The following is an 18,736-nucleotide window of genomic DNA, read 5'->3' on the forward strand; positions in this document are numbered from 1 at the left end:
GAAAGTCCGATTTTTCATCAACGCACGGTATTAGTCTCAACTGGTTGTAGCAACTCGTGTCTACGCACACATCAACTTTTTTGATAGTGTTGAAATACTTTAAAACTTTTCTGGGGTGTTTCATTCTTTCCCGCTTAAGATCATTCGCCCTCAAACACATAACATAATTTGTCTCTTCTTTTGCACGTTTCAATCCCCCAAATTTTTACTAACTCCCAAATTTTTCAGAAATTTTGGCAGAGTCTCCCTTGTGATTGGGCCTAACCACCTGCTAGAGTAACACCAAAATAACTCCTACAACACATCTGCAACCAAACAAAATACCACAGGGTATATATCAATAATATTAATCTCAGCATTACATTATCATAATGATATCAGGACATGAAGCACATCATATGTATGCTCATCACCACATCTCTGGTCTTAAAAACTGTTCATAATTAATTTCAGCATCATCAATTAATCTCATATTAACCATCACCTCGTTTCGAATTTTCACAACACTGACAACAGGATGTGAGGCATGAAGGTCTCATGATTACTTACTCGGATTAATGAGTCACATTTAAACGCCACTTGGGTACTCACCTCATAGGCTAAAACTCAATATTTACAGCATGAAAATGGTTGAATATGAACAAAAAATATACAAGCATTATCAAATAAGCCTAACAGGCATGACTCCCTATTAATATTATTGCACAAATTAAATTTCACAAGGGAGAATTTTAAATTCATAAACATCTCACCACAAGGACCTCGTCCTTATATAACTTCCATTGCGGCTTGCAGCTCGGTTTAAATATTTTACATCATATATAAAATGCGAGGATCTCGTCCTCAACTCTGAATCACAAGTATTTTGCACATTGTGCCAACTGAAATTTCAATTTCCTTTCTTTTTTCATTTCAATATATTTCATAAACAGTTTTCACAACACATAATGAAATCTCATACCGGTAGGGCGTATAATTCATAAAAATTGGAATCAATTATTCTGAAACTCATTAAACCCACTGTAATGAACAATAAAAATTATTTTTGGACTTATAGCCCTCAATAGTGTACAAAAAATAAATGATAGACACGGGCTCACACCTTCAAATCTCCCAACAGGGATAAATATATAAGTGGGTCACAAATTTACGAAGCTCAGCCATAAGTGGAGCATAATAGGAGGACTCACCTCAATATTCAGAACCAAATAAAATTAAGATAAATATCTTTTTCTTTTTTTTAACAGAATCAGGATCGTACCTGTAACGACACCATCTGGTGTATTGGCCTCAGCCAAATCATAGTGATTATATCAACGGGTCGGGTCTCCACCTCTTAAGCGTCCACTACCCACCCGTCCTCTACCTCTAGCTGACTGTGCACGTGGAGTATCAACTGGAATAAAACTTGTAGTTGGGGTGTTTTGATGAAATCCACCCCTCTCAAGTCTAGGACAATCTCTCATGATATGCTTAGTATCACCACACTCATAACAACCCCTCTGAAGTCGCAACTGCTTGTACTGAGTCTGTGCCGGATAACTGGAATAACCATTGTAAGAATCTTGTGTCGGTGGTGCACTGTAAACTAGAGCACTCCGAGTAATCTGATGTGTGGACTGAGTTGACCGACTGCTCGAGCCTCCGCTATAATGGGTCCTAGCTGAAGAGTAAAATCCCCTGAACCCTCCAGATCTTCGAGACCTTTTGGCCTCTTTAGACTCCCTTTCCTCGCCTAAAACACCCTCAATCTTCCTTGCAATCTCCATTACTTGTTGAAATGGAGCATCAGTTTGCAACTCTCGAGCCATACATATTTTAATATCATAATCGAGCCCCTCAATGAATCTTCGGACCCGTTCTCTGATTGTAGAAACTAAGATAGGAGCATGACGGGCTAACTCACTGAACCTGATAGCATATTCGGACACTATCATAGTGCCCTGACGTAACCGTTCAAACTATGTGCGCCACGCATCTCTGAGAGTCTGGGGAACAAACTCTTTCAAGAACATTTCCAAAAATTGAGCCCAAGTTGGTGGTGTGGCATCGGCTGGTCTACCTTCTTCGTAGATTTGCCACCACTGATATGCTGCGCCTGATAGTTGAAATGTAGTAAAGGCAACTCCGCTCACTTCCACAATACCTGTGGTGTGGAGAATACGATGACAATTTTCTAGAAATCCTTGGTCATCCTCTGTAGCTGTGCCAGTCAAAGTAGGTGGACTATACCTCTTAAACCTTTCAAGTCTCTATTGTTCTTCTTCTGATGCCTCTGGCCTGACCTCAGGCCGAACCGGAATAACAGGTTGTACCGATACTACACCCGAAACCTGACCAACGTGAACCTGTTGCTCTGGAGTTGTGGTAGGAGTCTGAGCTACTCCCCCAATCTGCGAAATATTTGGTACAACAGAGATCAATCTCGCCTAAGTTAATGTACCAAACATACTCAGGAACTGTGCTAAGATCTCCTGAATTTCGGGGGTAACAACAGGTGCTTCTGGTACCTGTCCCCCAACTGGAGCTACTAGTGGCTCCTCAACTGTTGTTCTGACAGGTGCTCTAGTCGCAGCACGTGCCCTTCCTCGACCTCTACCTCGGCCTCTACCTCGGCCCCGGCCTCTTGCAGCCCTAGCAGTATGTGCGGATGCTTGCTCAGCTAACCCAGTAGCACGTGTCCTCACCATCTGTGAGAGAATGGAGATACAAAGGTTCAAATTCCAAATTCAACAAATTCCGCACGACAAGAATGAAAGAAATGGAAATATTCTAACAGTTCTGTAGCCTCTCGGAGATAAGTACAGACGTCTCCGTACCGATCCACAAGACTTTACTAGACTCGTTCGTGACTCGTAGAACCTATGAACCTAGAGCTCTGATACCAACTTGTCACGACCCAAAATTCTACCAAAGGCGTCGTGATGGCACCTAGTCTCTAAGACTAGGTAAGCCGTTTTCAATTGCATTTTGAAGACATTTTTCTTTTTTGAAACTAAGTAATAAAAACTAACAGCGGAATAAATATGAATATACAATCTCCCAAGACTGGTAGTACTGAGTCAAGAACTCTAACTGAATACATGGAATGATCACGGAGATCGAATATACAATACTGTTCGGTTACAAATTAACATTACAATGAAATGAAAAGACTCCAAGGGACTGCGACGGCCAAGCAGCTCTATTTTGAATTCTTACGATCGCGCTTTAACTCTGCTCAAGTCCGATATCTCCAATACCTAGCTCTGTACAAAAATGTATAGAAGTGTAGTATGAGTACACCACGGTCGGTACCCAGTAAGTATCAAGACTAACCTCAGTGGAGTAGAGACGAGGTACTGTCAAGACACTCACTAGTCTAATAACATGTGCAATATAATATACAAAATAATAGAAAATAAATAATAATAATAATAATAATAATAATAATAATAATAATAATAATAATAATAATAATAATAATAATAATAATAATAATAATAATAATAATAATAATAATAATAATAATAATAATAATAATAATAATAATAATAATAATAATAATGGGCAGGATAAAACAACCAGTGATATGCACAACAGACAACAAGAATACCATTAATATCACCCAACAATTAATAAACACAATTACACCCAATTAAATCAAATCCTTCAAATAAATGTCTTTCACATATAATTCTTCTAGATAACTCTCTTTCAAATATAATTTTCTCAAATAATTATTTTTCAAATATAATTCTTTCAATAAATCTTTTCAAATATAATTTTCTCAAATAAATATCTTTCAAATACAATTCTTTCATATAATACTTTCTAAGTAAAAATTCTTCCAAATAAATATTTTGAATATAATTCTTTCAATTAAAAAGTCACCATGTGACATCTCATTTCATAATCATAAAAATACGGGTCTCAACCCATTTTCATATTTTTTTCGTAAACATGGGTCTCGGCCCATTTTCATATTTCCACGGCACCTCGTGCCCATAATTAAATCATCATATTTTCCCGGCACCTCGTGCCCTCATTTCATATCACAACTGCACGAACAATTCACGTGTCAATTATCATTATCATTTCATCACAGAACCTAGTGCCCACATTTCATATCACAACTGCACGGACAATTCACGTTCCAAATATCCTCATTATTTACTCACGGCACCTCGTGCCCACATTTTATTTTATAATCCGCCTGGCAATAACCACATGCTCTCAATTTCAACATAAATCAGATTGTTATCAATTTACCAACAACAAGACAAATTGCACAAGGTATAAAAATAAACACAAGAAAATCACAACATCACATAAAAATTATCAGCACCACAACCCCACATCATCACATATCGTCCCTGACAATAGTCACCCTTATCGCTCATATTGCCACCCTTATCACTCCTATAGCCACCCTTATCGCTCTGTCCAGACAATATCAATAGCCACCCTTATCGCTCCTATTGCCATCTTTATCGCTCCTATAGCCACCCTTATCGCTCCGCCCAGACAATATTCCAACAAACACAACGACAGTGAAATGCCACCCTTATACCCACATAATATCAACAGTGAAATGCTACCCTTATATCCTCAAAATAACAACAGTGAAATGCCAACCTTATATCCTCAAAATACCAACTCATACAACACAAAAATTTATACGGAAAATTATCACGACAACATAACAAAATCAATTCATACCACAATTTGCCCAATGGCCACAGTCAAATTCCAAAGATACAACCAAATCAATAAATTTTACAATAAATAGCCGAAGGCTCCACAAAATGTGTATAACACCACAAAAACAATCAACAGAGATAGAAATTATTCAGCATAAATCAAAGCCTTCATTAATCCAAATTTAGATAATTATACTAACGTTTCTTCTTAAACATGCTTAATTAATTATTTGCATATGGAAAATTCAAAATGAAATTAAATTCCCAGAATTATCAAACCAACAAACTCACGGAATTACATAAATATTAAAATAACAATCACATCAAATTGTTATATAAAAACAAGTTCAACCAACAAGGATTTAGGCATGGCAAATAGATGATTAGATAAATGCCAATAATTATCCAATTTACTACACAATATACCTAAGACTTAAACCCAATATATTTTGCACATACAAGCCCGAGTACGTACTCGTCACCTCGCGTACACGACTTTTTACATTTCACAAACGGCACATAAGACTCGATGCTTAAGGAGTAATTCCCCCACTCGAGGTTAGGCAAGACACTTACCTTTTTGAAGTTGGGTCGATATTCCCAAATAGCCTTCTTGCTTAAATTGACTCCGGACAGCTCAAATCTATCCAAATTAATTGTACAACTTCATTAAAATTCATCGGAAATAATTCTGGATAATAATGAGTAGACTTCAAATTTTATTCCAAAAAGTCAACAAAAGTCAATGGGGGACCCGCCTCTTGGAACCCGGCATACTTTTCATAAAATCCGAACACCCATTCCGATACGAGTTCAACCATACCAACTTTATCTAATTTCAATAATAAATCGACCCCCAAATCTTACATTTAAACCAAGAGGGTTTTCTAAATTTTTCAACCCAATTCACTAATTTAGTGATAAAAACAACAATAGATTCATGTAATTTAACCAAAATCAAGTTAGGAATTCTTACCCCAATGTTTTCCTTGAAAACCTATCGAATCGCCTCACCCAAGCTTCCTTGGTCCAAAAATGGAAGAATGACACGAATTTGGACTTTATTCAGTTGCCCAGCGGTTTGTTCTTCGCGTTCGCGATACTCCCCTCGCGTTCGCGATGAACACATTCTTCAAAAGTCATTTTCAAATTCTTCTCAGACAGCCTCTAATATAATGGTCATAACCTTTTGTATATAACTCCAAATGATAAATGGTATGACTTTTTGAAAATTAGACTCCAAGGACTATAACTATCATTTGTTGCTCATCTTCCAATTCTCTATAGATTATGAGATATAAGATTCCAAAATCAGCCCTGTGCAACAGAGATTTCCAAATTCTTCCCGAACAACCTATAGTTTATCCACCATAACATTTTATACGCAAATTCAAATGCCAAATGGTTTATCTTTCTAAAAACTAAACATAAAGGGCTATAACTTTCATTTTTAGATCATCTCCAAATTCCTTATAGATTGCGAGATATGAGCCTCTAAAGTCAAACGACGAACAGCAAAATTTCCTTCTTCGCGAACGCGAAAAAAAAAGTCCCAACAACAAAATCCTTCTTCGCGAACGCGAGAGGCTCCTCGCGAACGCGAAGAACAACACAAGAACTAGCAACCAGCAGCATCAAAACACTCAAACTTGGTCCGAAACTACCCCGACTCAAACCCAAGGCCCCCGGGACCCCGTCCAATCATACCAACCAGTCTTAATACATAACACGAACCTGATCGAGGCCTCAAATCGCATCAAACAACATCAAATCCACGAATCATACCCCAATTCAAGCCTAATAAACTTTGAAATTTCAAATTTTATATCTTGTGCTGAAACACATCAAATCAATCTGGAATGACTTCAAATTTTGCACACAAGTCATAATTGACATAACGAAGCTATTCCAATTTCCAAAATCGAATTTTGGCCTCGATATCAAAAAGTCAACCCCCGGTCAAACTTCCCAAAAATTCATCTTTCGCCATTTCAAGCCAAATTCCTCTACAGACCTTCAAATAATTTTTCAGACACGCTCCTAAGTCCATAATCACCATACGAATTTATTGACATCATCAAAATTCCATTCCAGAGTCGTCTTCACACAGTTCCAACTACAGTAAAAAAATCCTAAGACTTAAGCATCCGCTTTGGGGACCAAGTATCCCAAATCACTCAGAATTATCCGGTAACTGAATTCAACCATGCACGCAAGTCAATACATATAATAAGAAGTTGCTCAGGGCCTTATGCTGCCAGACGTGGCTTAAATTCTTAAAACGACAAGTCGAGTTTTTACAGTTTGACTGTAACTTGTGGTATTTGGGATGTAAGGGTGGCCATGGACGCGTTCTTTGGGTTAGGCTTAATTATTTGATATTGGGAGCGAGTGACAAGGCGACGTGGTAGTGAAGGCTGGTTAGTCTCCGAAGGCTTAATTATTTGCATTCTGATTGAGGGCACACATCTATTGATTAAGCAGTAGAGTCATTTGTACGAAGAGGCAAGCTTGGATCTTTGTGTGGATGTTGACTACACAATTTAATAAGAAAAAATATGGTATGATCTGGAGAATTGTGAGAAGAAGATAATGTATCTGAATTGGATATGGAATCAAACCAAGAGATATTATGAGAGGATCCTTTATATTTGAAAAAAAAATTCATATGGAAAAATATTTTCCAAGAACTCGACATCTCTGGAGAAATATATTTTTGAGGATTCGGGATCAAAGCACTGATGACTGTGAAAGTGGGTAGAAAATCCTAAATAGACACATGGTATAGATCTTGGTTCTAGTTTATTTTTTGTATATGGTTTTAGCCAAGGATAGCATAGACAACCAAACGTAAAAATTGAAAAAATATTAGGAGAGGTACCAAAGAGAGCTTGATATGGGGAAATATTACCATGGATGGTGTAGGAAATCTGTTAATTAGATAAACAACAGTTTGGCAAGCAAAACTCCAAAATTGTGACGGTAGAGATGCTTGGTGAAGCAGGGTTCTTGCAGTTTCAATAATGTGCTTATGACGTCTTTCAGCTAAGGCAATTCTTTGAGGGGTATATGGGGGAAAGGATAAATGTTGAATACCAAATTCAGCAAGAAGTGATTTAGTTATTTAAATTCTCCTCCTCCATCTGAATAAAGGGTGAGGATCTTAGTATTAAAAAAATTTTCAATGAGTGGTCGAAATTCTGAAAAGACCTTGAAGACATCGCTTTTTTGTTTAAGTGTATAGAGACAAATGTATTTGGTAAATTGATCGACAAAGATAATGTAATAAAACTTTTTATCTAAGGAGAGAACGGGCGAAGGACCCCAAACATCCGTATAAAGTATTTCAAAGGGCTTTGAACTGCACAAAGAGTTCTGCGAAAAAGAATTCTTATGGCTTTTATTGTAATTGCATGAATTACAAGATTGAAAATTATCAAAATACGACAACTAAAGATTGTCTAAGAGAAACTTCAGAAGACGGATATTAGGATATCTTAAACGACGATGCCGCATAGATAAAGGAACTTTTGAGGTATTTGCCGTGTAGGCTGTTGGGGATGAATATGCTGAAGTTGTAAGCTTTGGCCATTCGTACAAATCATCTCTATTCTGGCCTTGTAATAGCAGTGCCCCCGTAGCCAGTGCCTTCACAACGAAGGAAATAATTCAATGCATGTTTGGTTTTGTTGACAAAATTTTAAAACGGATATAAGATTATTTTTAATAGATGGAGCACATAAAATGTTATGTAATGAAAAAGAACGAAATGGAGTGTTTAGTGTAGTAGAACCAGTGTGGGTGATCGGATTACCATTACCATCACCCATTGAAACTTCTTCAGAACTCGTGTATTCATGTGGAGAGGCTATGCTCTGAGGATCAGCAGTAATATGATGTGAGGCACCAATATCCAGAACCCAAGGAGCATTGTTGGGAGAATTCCGAGAAGCATACATAGCCTTAGCTTCAAAATGGTTATGTGATTTTTAATGGCAAATATTTGCAGTATGGCCAAATTTTTGACATAACTGACATTGAATTGGCATTTTGTCATGCAACGAAGTGGAGGGACGCCATGGCTGGGAAAGGTTTCCATTGCTTTGAGTGTTCTGGGAATGCCATTGTTGTTGTCCAATAGGAGTAATTTGTGGACGCCATTGAGGCTAGCCAGACCAACGACGAGTTTGTCTGTTGCAAGTGTTATTATTATTGACTATTCGTTGTGCAACTTGAACAATCATGGGAGTTACTGGTTTCTTCTTTTCAGCTTGCTTGAGATAAAGTTCATGATCTGTGAGCTTGTGTGCCAATTCTTCATATGATATAGGCGAGTCCCTTGATTGAATAACAGTACTCAGTGCTTCATATTCGGGTCCGAGACCGCTCAATATTTTCACAACCAATTCTTCATTAGAAACGCGAGCACCGACAACAGCTAACTCATCAATGATTGTTCTTATTTCTCTGAGATAATCATTGACAGACTTTTGATCTCGCTGGACTTTGGCTAGTGCATCTCAAAGACTATAGATCCGGGTTTGAGATTTATTCACATATGTGGTATGCAGATAATCCCATGCTAAGTTTCAGCGGAGGCAACAGATGGTGCAATAGTGAAATCGACATATGCCATTAAGGCATTGCCGATGAGATTATCTTGCTGAAACCAAATTTTGAAATCTGGATTGACAACATCTTGAGTTCCTTGCTTAATGGTATGTGGAGGTGGTGTTATAGATCCATCGAGATAACCCATCAACATTAGGAATATTAATACATTATCGCTCTTTTCTTCTTCTTCTTCTTCTTCTTTTTTATGTATGAGATGGAGCAGGAGCGGGAATAGGTACTCAAAACCATAGAGTCTATAAATTTATAATATTAGCAACATTAAGTTTTTCATTCTAAATTTTATGTACCGATAATGTAAGAAATATTTATATAATCAGCTCGCTTAAAAAATAATGATAAGAAATTTTTATTTAATTAACGTTTATTGGAGCCTGTAATAAATGGTAAGTAATTCATTATAATAACTTATTGTACTAATCGGTGTATAACAATTCATTAGAATAAGCTTTGTAACTTATTGCGCACGATTCAGATATCCAGTCGTATGCATTTGGCATTTTGGAAGTCAATTCAAATGAAATGCTGAATTCGGTTAGGCTGTTAGATTTTGGGATTTTTACATAGCCGTTCATATTCTTTGTTTATTTTTTCTATCCATATGCATATATTATACATTGATTATATACAAAAATACATATATAATACATAAATTATACATATATTATACATTCATCGGCTATTTTTAGTTTAAATAGTTGACTGGGCGGCTATTTGAATTAATTCTTCTTAGATGATTTTCTAGCCCGCTAGGACTAGATAGCCCTAGCCCATTTTGACAATTCTAATTGGACCAAAAGTTTAAGAAACAAAAGCCCATTATCTTTTAAGGTTCATTGCGCAAAGATAACTTTTAGCCTACGACCAAAACTATTTATAATTTATTTATTTTTTGTGTATAATATACAATATATATATATATATAATTCTATAAAAAAAATATTTTTCGATTATTATTTTGAGAGCGGTTATACAGTGTCATTTACCCTTCATTTGTTCTAGGCCAAGAGCCCATTTCATTCCAGGACCAGCTTCATTTTGGGCCAAAGCCCATTTGATAAGAAGGACTTCTATTATGGGCCTAAGCAATCTCTATATGTCAAAAACCCTCTTGTTTTTCATTTCTAGACAGCTCCTTTCAATCAAAGCTGATAAACATCTTCGATTTGATCCTTAAAAAATTTGCAGCTTCAAAGATGGAAAATGGCCAAGAAAATCATGAAAACATTCAAACTGAAGAAATCCCAGATGAATTTCAATGCTGTGTTTGCCTGTAAAACCCTCAAAAATTCATCTTTAATATATATACTTAATATTTTCTCGTTGCGATTATGTCTTATATAGTCTTGTATATATAATTGATTTCTTTTCTCTTTTGATTTGTTTTTTTTTTTATAGGGAACTTTTGTATAAACCAGTTGTGCTAGGTAAGTGTACAATGAATTATATATATCTTTGATTTAAATGGAGTTTCCATTTCCTGGATTTTATTTATTTTTATTTTTATTTTTTGGGTTGCAGGGTGTGGCCACATTGCTTGTTTCTGGTGTATATTTAAGTCCATGAATACTTTGATGGAGTCAAACTGTCCCATTTGTCGTCACCCTTATCATCATTTCCCTAGTGTGTGTAGATTGATGCACTTTTTGCTTGTAAAGTTGTACCCTTTAGACAGTGCAAGAAGGGAAAAACAAGTGGCAGGTTAGTGGTTCTTTGTTGAATTCTACTTTTGTATTAAACGGTTGACTGGTTTGCAGCTTGTGTAATGCATTTCGCGATGGATACTTAACCTGTTATGAGTTAATGTTCTTTGATTGTTTTTTACCTATCAAAATTAGCACATTTCCTGTTTTATGATTTTTTGGAAGTTTTGAGATTTACTTAGGGACGAAGTTATTAGGGACATGGTGGGTGTGGCCTCGGTGTGGGACAAATTGCGGGAATCGAGGTTAAGATGGTTCAGACACGTGTAGAGGAGAGCCATAGATGCCCCGGTCAAGAGGTGTGAGAGGTTGACCTTGGCGGGTCTAAGGAAGAGTAGGGGTAGGCCAAAGAAGTATTGGGGTGAGGTGGTTAGGCAGGATATGTCATTGTTCCAGCTTACCGAGAACATGACCCTCGACAGGGTAGGGTAGAGGTAGAGAATTAGGGTGGAAGGTTGACAGTAGTTGTTAGTCTCTTAGTCTTATCAGTAGTACTAATACTATTTTTGTATTTTTCTCATTCCTTGTTCTTTATTTTACATGTTGTGCCATTTGTTCCTATTATATTGTGGTTGCTACTTGTTGTTACTTTATTTTCATTGTTCCTTGAGCCGATGGTTTATGGAAACAATCTCTCTATCTCCACAAGGTGGGGGTAAGGTCTGCATTACACACTACCTTTCTCAGACCGCACATGTGCGATTGGATGTTTTGAGCTTTACTTACATGAGTAGTAGAGTAAGAAGTCCGGTGCATTCGATATAATTGTTGCAACTGTATCCGGTAGGAAAACAACTTACATATATTTAGACAATAATATAAGAATGTTATTTGGCCCACCATCAAGTGGCAAAGGTTGAGGGGCTTGTGACTTAGGTCACGGTTCGAGCCCTGCACTATGCGAACTAAGCCTGGTATTTAAGTGGAGAAGGGTAGAAGGTGGGCTCATTATCCCCCAGTTTTGAAGGCTGCAGTTGCCCTTGTGAATTGTGATTAGAAATAATCCAAGTCACTAAGGTCCACAAAAGCAAGGAAAGGATGCCAATCAAATTGGGATTGAGAGTTTAGTTGATAACTATTTATTCCTTTTTCCTTTTTGCAACTGAAAGCTGCTCCTTCACTAGGTCATGTATAAAGGTGAGATCAGTAAAATATAACAATAGGAGAAAATTCATGAAGCTTCTTGCCGTAGAATAAAATATGGACAAGCAAGTTGGTGTGAATTCCCTTCCATCGCATTAACAAAGATGTTATCATTTTACGTCCTGTCTATTAAGATTTTCTTTTCTTTAAATTGTCTCATGATACCTACTTCTGCGACAGCACTGTTCTCCTTATGCTTTAACTTTCATTGCCTACAGCACTTACTTCTGGGATGGCACTGTTCTTATGATTAAACCTCCTCTGCAGTTAGCACTACAAATTGGTACAATCAATTTAACTTGTTTCAATGAAAGGCTTTGGAGAAGGCGAAAGCAGTGTACTCTGCTAACAGTGTTCAGTTCCCATTTATCTATTGGATGAAAGTTGATCGTTAAGCTCTGGTAGTATAAAGCAGATGATACAAGTTTTAGGATCTCACAACATTGGATCTTATAAGGGAAACAAATTTCCGCTGCAGCATTAGTTAAGATCTACAAACTGATCAATGCATGCCGTGCTTAATACGATATCTCTTTTTGCATGAAACTAAATGAGTTCCTATGCTACAATACAATCTTTTTGCATCATCAAGTCCATAATTGTTGCATTTTTGGCAACTCCAAAGGATGAAAGTAATCCTATACGTATTTTTTGTTTTTTCTACCTTTGACAAGTTCTTCTCTCCCATTTTGTTTGTCACTGGTACTATTTGGATTTTGGAGGGTCAATTGTCTTCTAATATTGGCTATGGTTGTCTTCGAAAGTAACTTTTATGTAGTTTCTGTTCTATGATACAAGTCAATGAATAGATTTCCAATATAAACTTGAGAGTTTGCTGCTTGACTACCATACTGTAAATCGTGTTTTTATTTTGGAAGGAGGCAGTGTGATTATCTGGCGATTTTCTTATCTCCGGGAAGTGTTTAAGATGCTAAGGATAAAGTTTTCTGATGTTTTACCTTTTTACAGAGGAGGAGAAGGAAGTAGGATATTTTTCACCTCAGTTTGATGATTATTTATCAGAATCCTGTGGCAAGACCGATCTTGTTCTAGACACGGCTTCACCTCATTCCATCCCTTCACAGAAATGTGGATCAGCAGGGGAAGGAGAGCATTCCTCAGTAGTTTTTCCTGCAATATCATGTTCTGAAACCAAAGAGGATGCAAAGTCAAAGAATCTTAATTTTGCAGATGAGCATACAAGTGCAAGCAGTAAGCAAGTGCTTATCACAGATTTGCTTTGTGGGATCTGCAAACTGTTGTTGTACCGACCTGTAGTTCTTAACTGTGGCCATGGTCAGCTCAACTTCCTTCAACTTATGTTGATTGCTTTCTTCTTTTTTCTGATAAGGAATTATTATGTTGATTATTCCAATCGCCATTTCTTACTGTGTTGTTTTCCCTTCTGTAGTTTATTGTGAAAATTGTGTGATCAATCCTAGCGACAAGCTATGTAGATGTCCAGGTTGCCAACTGGAGCATCCAAATGGATACCCCAACGTTTGCTTGGTTCTTGAGCACTTCTTAGAAGAGCAATTTCCCAAGCTGTATGCAGAAAGGAAAAGCGCATCAGTGGATAGATCTAATCGTCAGATTCCAGCAACACGTATGTTAATAGTTCTTTAGTCAGATGTCAACTATACAAATAGAATGACTACACCACTCTTTATCTTAAAATTTGTAGTATGACATAGATTCGTCACATGCACATTATGCTCGTCATTATGTGAATACATAATCCATATAGAAACTGTCTCAAGTTTAACTGATTATTCAAAATTAAAGGGCGGCAATCTCTTTCCGTTTTTGGTGGAGGAGGGTTGGTACCTTGGTGGTGGGGGGGTGGCCAGTGACGGCAGAGATATTGGTCAAATTAGAACGTTTTACCATATTGTTTTGGTTCAGCTGTCATTGACCTTCTATCACAAGTTGCTCTCTGTATGACAGGAGATCAGGACGAAGCTGCTAGTTGCAAATCACTACCTAAATTTGATCTTTCAACATGGTTAACGGGTGGAGGACCGCAGGTTCATTTTGGAGTCGGTTGTGATTATTGTGGGGTAAGATTGGCTTCTCTTTCATTCTTGTCCAATTTCCCTGCTTGTACATGCTTCCAGTTTTTTTACAGGAACAAGTCTAGAGAGTCTATGAGAGGCTCCTGGATTGTTTTCAGATTGAGAATGTTTAAGTGATTGTTTTCAGCGTTCAAACTGCATTATAAGATTGTCATTCAATCTTAACAAGAGAAAGTATTTACCTAAAAGTGCATGACTTGGTTATTAACTTATTATGATGTAAAATTGACAGAATCTGAAAGATGGGGAAAAAAAGATGGGAATATAAAGTCTCTTTCTTTACATATCTCCCTATTTTATGAAGTTGATTTCTCAGAATGTAGGTACCAGGATATCAATTCTTCTTAGATTGAAGTTTGAGCTTGTGTGAAATTAATAATAAATTACTAAAAACCCAAAAAGGTGCTCAAATACAGTCAGACCTCTTTATAATAGCATCCCTATATAACATCCATTCAATATAAAAGCCAAGTTTTCGGAACCAATTTTTATATTATGTTATAATATTACAGCACTTCACTATAGCAGACAAAAAATATCGGAACAAATGAGGTTGTTATAGAGAGGTTTGACTTATCTATTCTTCTGGAAGAAACAATATTTTAGCAGACAACTAAGGTTGGACCCAAGAGACGAGTAGAATTACAAAGGATAGTTTCCATTTGAAAACTACATACAGTTCGGAATTAAAAAGGGTAGTTCCCTGCTATGTTGAATTTTCTTTTGAGAAATTGTCTTTAGGAGCCTGAAGTCTATCGGAAACAGCCTCTCTACCTCTCCGGGTAGGGTACACACTACCTTCCCCAGACCCCACTTGTGGGATTATACTGGGTATGTTGTTGTTTTGTTGTCTTTAGAAGCCTGAAAGTTACAGTATTTCTATGTAAGTTACTTTTGCAAACTCGATATACCTGACTTTGAAATCTATAACATATATACACTTCTGTTAAAGAGAGATCATTAACAATGAGCTCTATGCAGATGTATCCTATTGTTGGGGAACGATACAAATGCAAAGACTGTAAGGAGAAAATAGGGTTCGACCTTTGTGAGGGGTGCTATAAAAGCTCCTCGAAGCTCCCTGGCAGGTTTAATCAGCAACACACACCAGAACACCAATTTGATCTAATACAGCCACTTCAAGTGAGAAATGTGGTACTGAGGCTTCAACCTGAACGACTTGAAGAGGACGGCTCCATTGGCCTGCTTGAATATATCGAGGAGGACAGTTCTGTTGAGGTTGAGCCACAGCACGCGGAAGAAGATTCCTCAGAGACCAACTCTCCGCGAGATGACTTAAGAGATGGTCAAGCAGGGAACATATCCTCAAATGACACTAGAGAAGATCAAGGATCTGCAAACAGAAACTAGATGTTACTTTATGAATTGTGATTACTCTCGTGGTCATTATCTCAATAATACTTGGTGAATTAGGAATTCAGGCTCGAACAAGACATGGTAATCACTTTCCGGTTCTACTTCTTTTGCCACCCCAGATATGGCTCTTCTCGTATCATACTGTACAGCTTTTTATTATTAAAGTTACTGTTTGGCTGAACCTTTGTACATAGATTAGAGTCATGTTTCATACTGCCTCTATTGAAAGAGAAGATAATATGTTATAGACATGGGATTTTAGTGCATTCTTGGTTGCTCACTAAAAATTCTCTAAATTTGCAGACATTGAATTGTTCCTTTGTGAATTCTTTATGTCCTCTCTCTTTTTTCTTCCTTTTCTTTCTTGAGCCAAACTACATCTAGAGCCAATCGAGTCGATCAGAATGTTCTTATTTCATATTCTGAAGTTGAAGTATGTGACTATCTGTCTTCTAAATAGCACCCCGGAAAAGCACGTAATAAGTAGATCTTTACCAGAAGGATATCTTCATAAGCGTCCAAAGCTGCCTTCTCATTGGCTGTGAAAAATCAAGAATATAACATATAAAAAGATGTTTGGTAAAATTCAAGAATCTTCCTCTTTGTTAATCTTTCTATACTCTTTTTTCATCTGCCAAAAATGAAGCAGAGGCAGTGGTAGTCATGTTGTGTATTTCAAGAATGGTAGAATGAAAGACCAATTTGTGTTATGGTCATTTCATAGTAAGGTCGAAGACTTCAATTTAGTCTTCTTTAGGGAGAAAAAAAGGCTTAGCGTTAAGAAAATAAACAGAACAAAAAGATGTCTATCCTTGTTAAAATTATTGTTCGTTTATCAGTTGTCTTTTTGTTGGGAAAGTACTTATAGAGATTCTTGAGCTTTAATTATTCATTATAAGAAAATTATTCAAACCGATAGCGGTCTCTTTCTTTGGATTGCCGTAGTGGCAATTTTTAGTTGTAATTTAGTTTATCTTAAAATGAGCCTTTTATTTTCGAACAAATAGAAAGGTATGTGTATGTATGTCCTACGCTTTTGGACAATTACTAGTCTTTTCTATTATTTAACTCTACTTTATAACCATCGATAGGTACGGTGAGATTGTTGGGATTCCTCCCCTTAATCGTGCATGTGTGTATGTATATAATGTCTTAATTTTTTCTACCAACATAATTCATTAAATTTGATATGACCAACGAAACTACGAAAGTACGGTGAAATGGACGAGATTACTCCGTCCTTAATCGTGTGTGTATAATAAACTTATTTACCAAAATACTTCATTAACTCTGCTTGGTATTGTCTCACACAACCTATCATCAGTGACGGAGTTAGAATTTTTATCAAGTGGAGTCAAAATATAAAGAAACAAACTCATCAAAAAGTCAAGGGGTGTCATTATATAGTATATACATATTTTTTTTAAAATCACCGAGCTAAACAGTATAATTTTTCGACGAATGGGTGTTGATACCCCTTGGGTGCATGTGGCGCCACTGCCTACCACACTATATAATGTCATCAAAGATGCAATTTTTCACACAAATCTTACTTTTTTCAAGATTTTTTTATCTTCTTCTGCAAACAAACCTGGATTGAGAGGTTGTGGGACTGAGTCGTAGTTGTTGTTATATTATGCAAAATTAACAAATATTTTCAGTTATCGCCATTTTTGAACACAATTTAAACTTAAAGATCCTTGTAATCATATGATACTGCCCCGTAACCTAAGGACTATTAATTATAATAATAAAATGGCCAAAATGAATAAAAGTCCGTACCGAATATTGCTTCTTAATCAACAAGAACGATACGGTAACAACCAAATAAAGTAGTACCTAATATTTATACCTAACAGCTAATAATCACCTAAATTATGTAAGCATGCACTTTTTATTATCTTAAACGATAGATTTATTTATGCTTTTTCTCTTTTTTAATTGCCAAATTTGTGGCTATTTTTGTTTTATTAAAAGCTGATAGGACACCTACACAAGCATGCAGCATATATGCATGTATCCTAACTGGATTTTACCTGACCTTATTTTATTAAAGCGTATGTGTCACCTACATAAGCATGCTTTCAATCTTAAATCTTAATATCGCGAAAAAAATATATTTTTATTTATTGACAATTCAAAACAATGTATTTTTCAAAAATTTGTTCAAAAAGCCTTTGCACATACAAAGATAACGATATATTGCCAAAGTTTGTGATAGTTCTCTAGTTTAAGACTAATGTTATCAAAAATCATTCTAAGCACATACTTTCCGAGCTAGACGTGAAAGGTTGTTACACATCAATATGATAATCTTTTAACCTTCTTTTCTTTGCTCGCATAATTTAAGTAAATATACTTTTTATGTCATGCCGGCATTCCGGTGGGGTGTCACTCGCAAAATTTAAGAGTTCATTAATTGAAAATTAGAGATAAATTTGGAGAAATTTTTTATATTATCTCTAAATTATACAAGAAAGGTATACCAACATACAAATTGTGTAACAACTATCCTTTGAGATATATCATGCATCTATACACATACACAAAAGAAAAAGAAAAGAAAAAAGAGAGAGAGAAAAAACCATCTAAAAAACAGATGAATGACGTTACAGTTTCTTCTTCTCAGTTTTCTACTGTCTTTTTGTCTCTCCATCCCCTCCCCCAATAAAAAGAGTACATTGATAATAATCAAACAGGAATAAAGCGAAGGGTGTGCCTGTACTCTTCTTTATTTTTATTTTTTTATTTTTTGTGTGTGTGTGTGTTTTCTTGAGTTAAGAGTCTGTAGAAAAATAATTTCTCTGTGAAAAATAAGGTATGGGTACACATTATCCTCCACAAACTCTATTTGTGGGAACTCTCACCAAGTTTATTATTGTTATTGAAAAAAGTGAAGGGCGTGGGGAGCAAAGGCGAAGCCAAGAATTTTTGCAAACGATATTCAAGATCTAATACACATCTATAAAAAAATAATTTTTAACTTATACTTCCTCTGTTTCAATTTATGTGAACTTATTTTCTTTTCGCTCCGTGCCAAAAAGAATGACCAATTTTCTTATATGAAAATAATTTTCCTTTATTCAATGATTTATAGTCACACAAAATATATGTGCCTCATTTT

General features: G+C 36.2%; 1 protein-coding gene across 1 annotated transcript; it reads left to right on the forward strand.

The window, feature by feature from the left end:
* Window positions 1-10,429: 10,429 nt before the first annotated feature.
* On the forward strand, window positions 10,430-15,938 carry LOC104119622 (E3 ubiquitin-protein ligase PRT1). Its single transcript, XM_009631176.4, has 7 exons — window positions 10,430-10,587; window positions 10,713-10,741; window positions 10,836-11,015; window positions 13,130-13,456; window positions 13,572-13,766; window positions 14,108-14,220; window positions 15,217-15,938. Exons 1-7 carry the CDS (start codon window positions 10,511-10,513, stop codon window positions 15,604-15,606), a joined length of 1,311 nt encoding a protein of 436 aa, XP_009629471.1. The 5' UTR covers window positions 10,430-10,510; the 3' UTR covers window positions 15,607-15,938.
* Window positions 15,939-18,736: the final 2,798 nt, after the last annotated feature.

This window comes from Nicotiana tomentosiformis, chromosome 9 (genome assembly GCF_000390325.3).
Source record: "Nicotiana tomentosiformis chromosome 9, ASM39032v3, whole genome shotgun sequence".
NCBI lineage: Eukaryota > Viridiplantae > Streptophyta > Magnoliopsida > Solanales > Solanaceae > Nicotiana > Nicotiana tomentosiformis.

What these genes read in the sequence shown, in the direction of transcription:
- LOC104119622 (XM_009631176.4), top strand. Translation starts at nt 10,511, where the DNA reads ATGGAAAATGGCCAAGAAAATCATGAAAACATTCAAACTGAAGAAATC. An exon ending in TTTCAATGCTGTGTTTGCCT is followed by an intron (nt 10,588 to 10,712) that starts GTAAAACCCTCA and finishes TTTTTTTTATAG; the next exon opens with GGAACTTTTGTATAAACCAG. An exon ending in AAGGGAAAAACAAGTGGCAG is followed by an intron (nt 11,016 to 13,129) that starts GTTAGTGGTTCT and finishes ACCTTTTTACAG; the next exon opens with AGGAGGAGAAGGAAGTAGGA.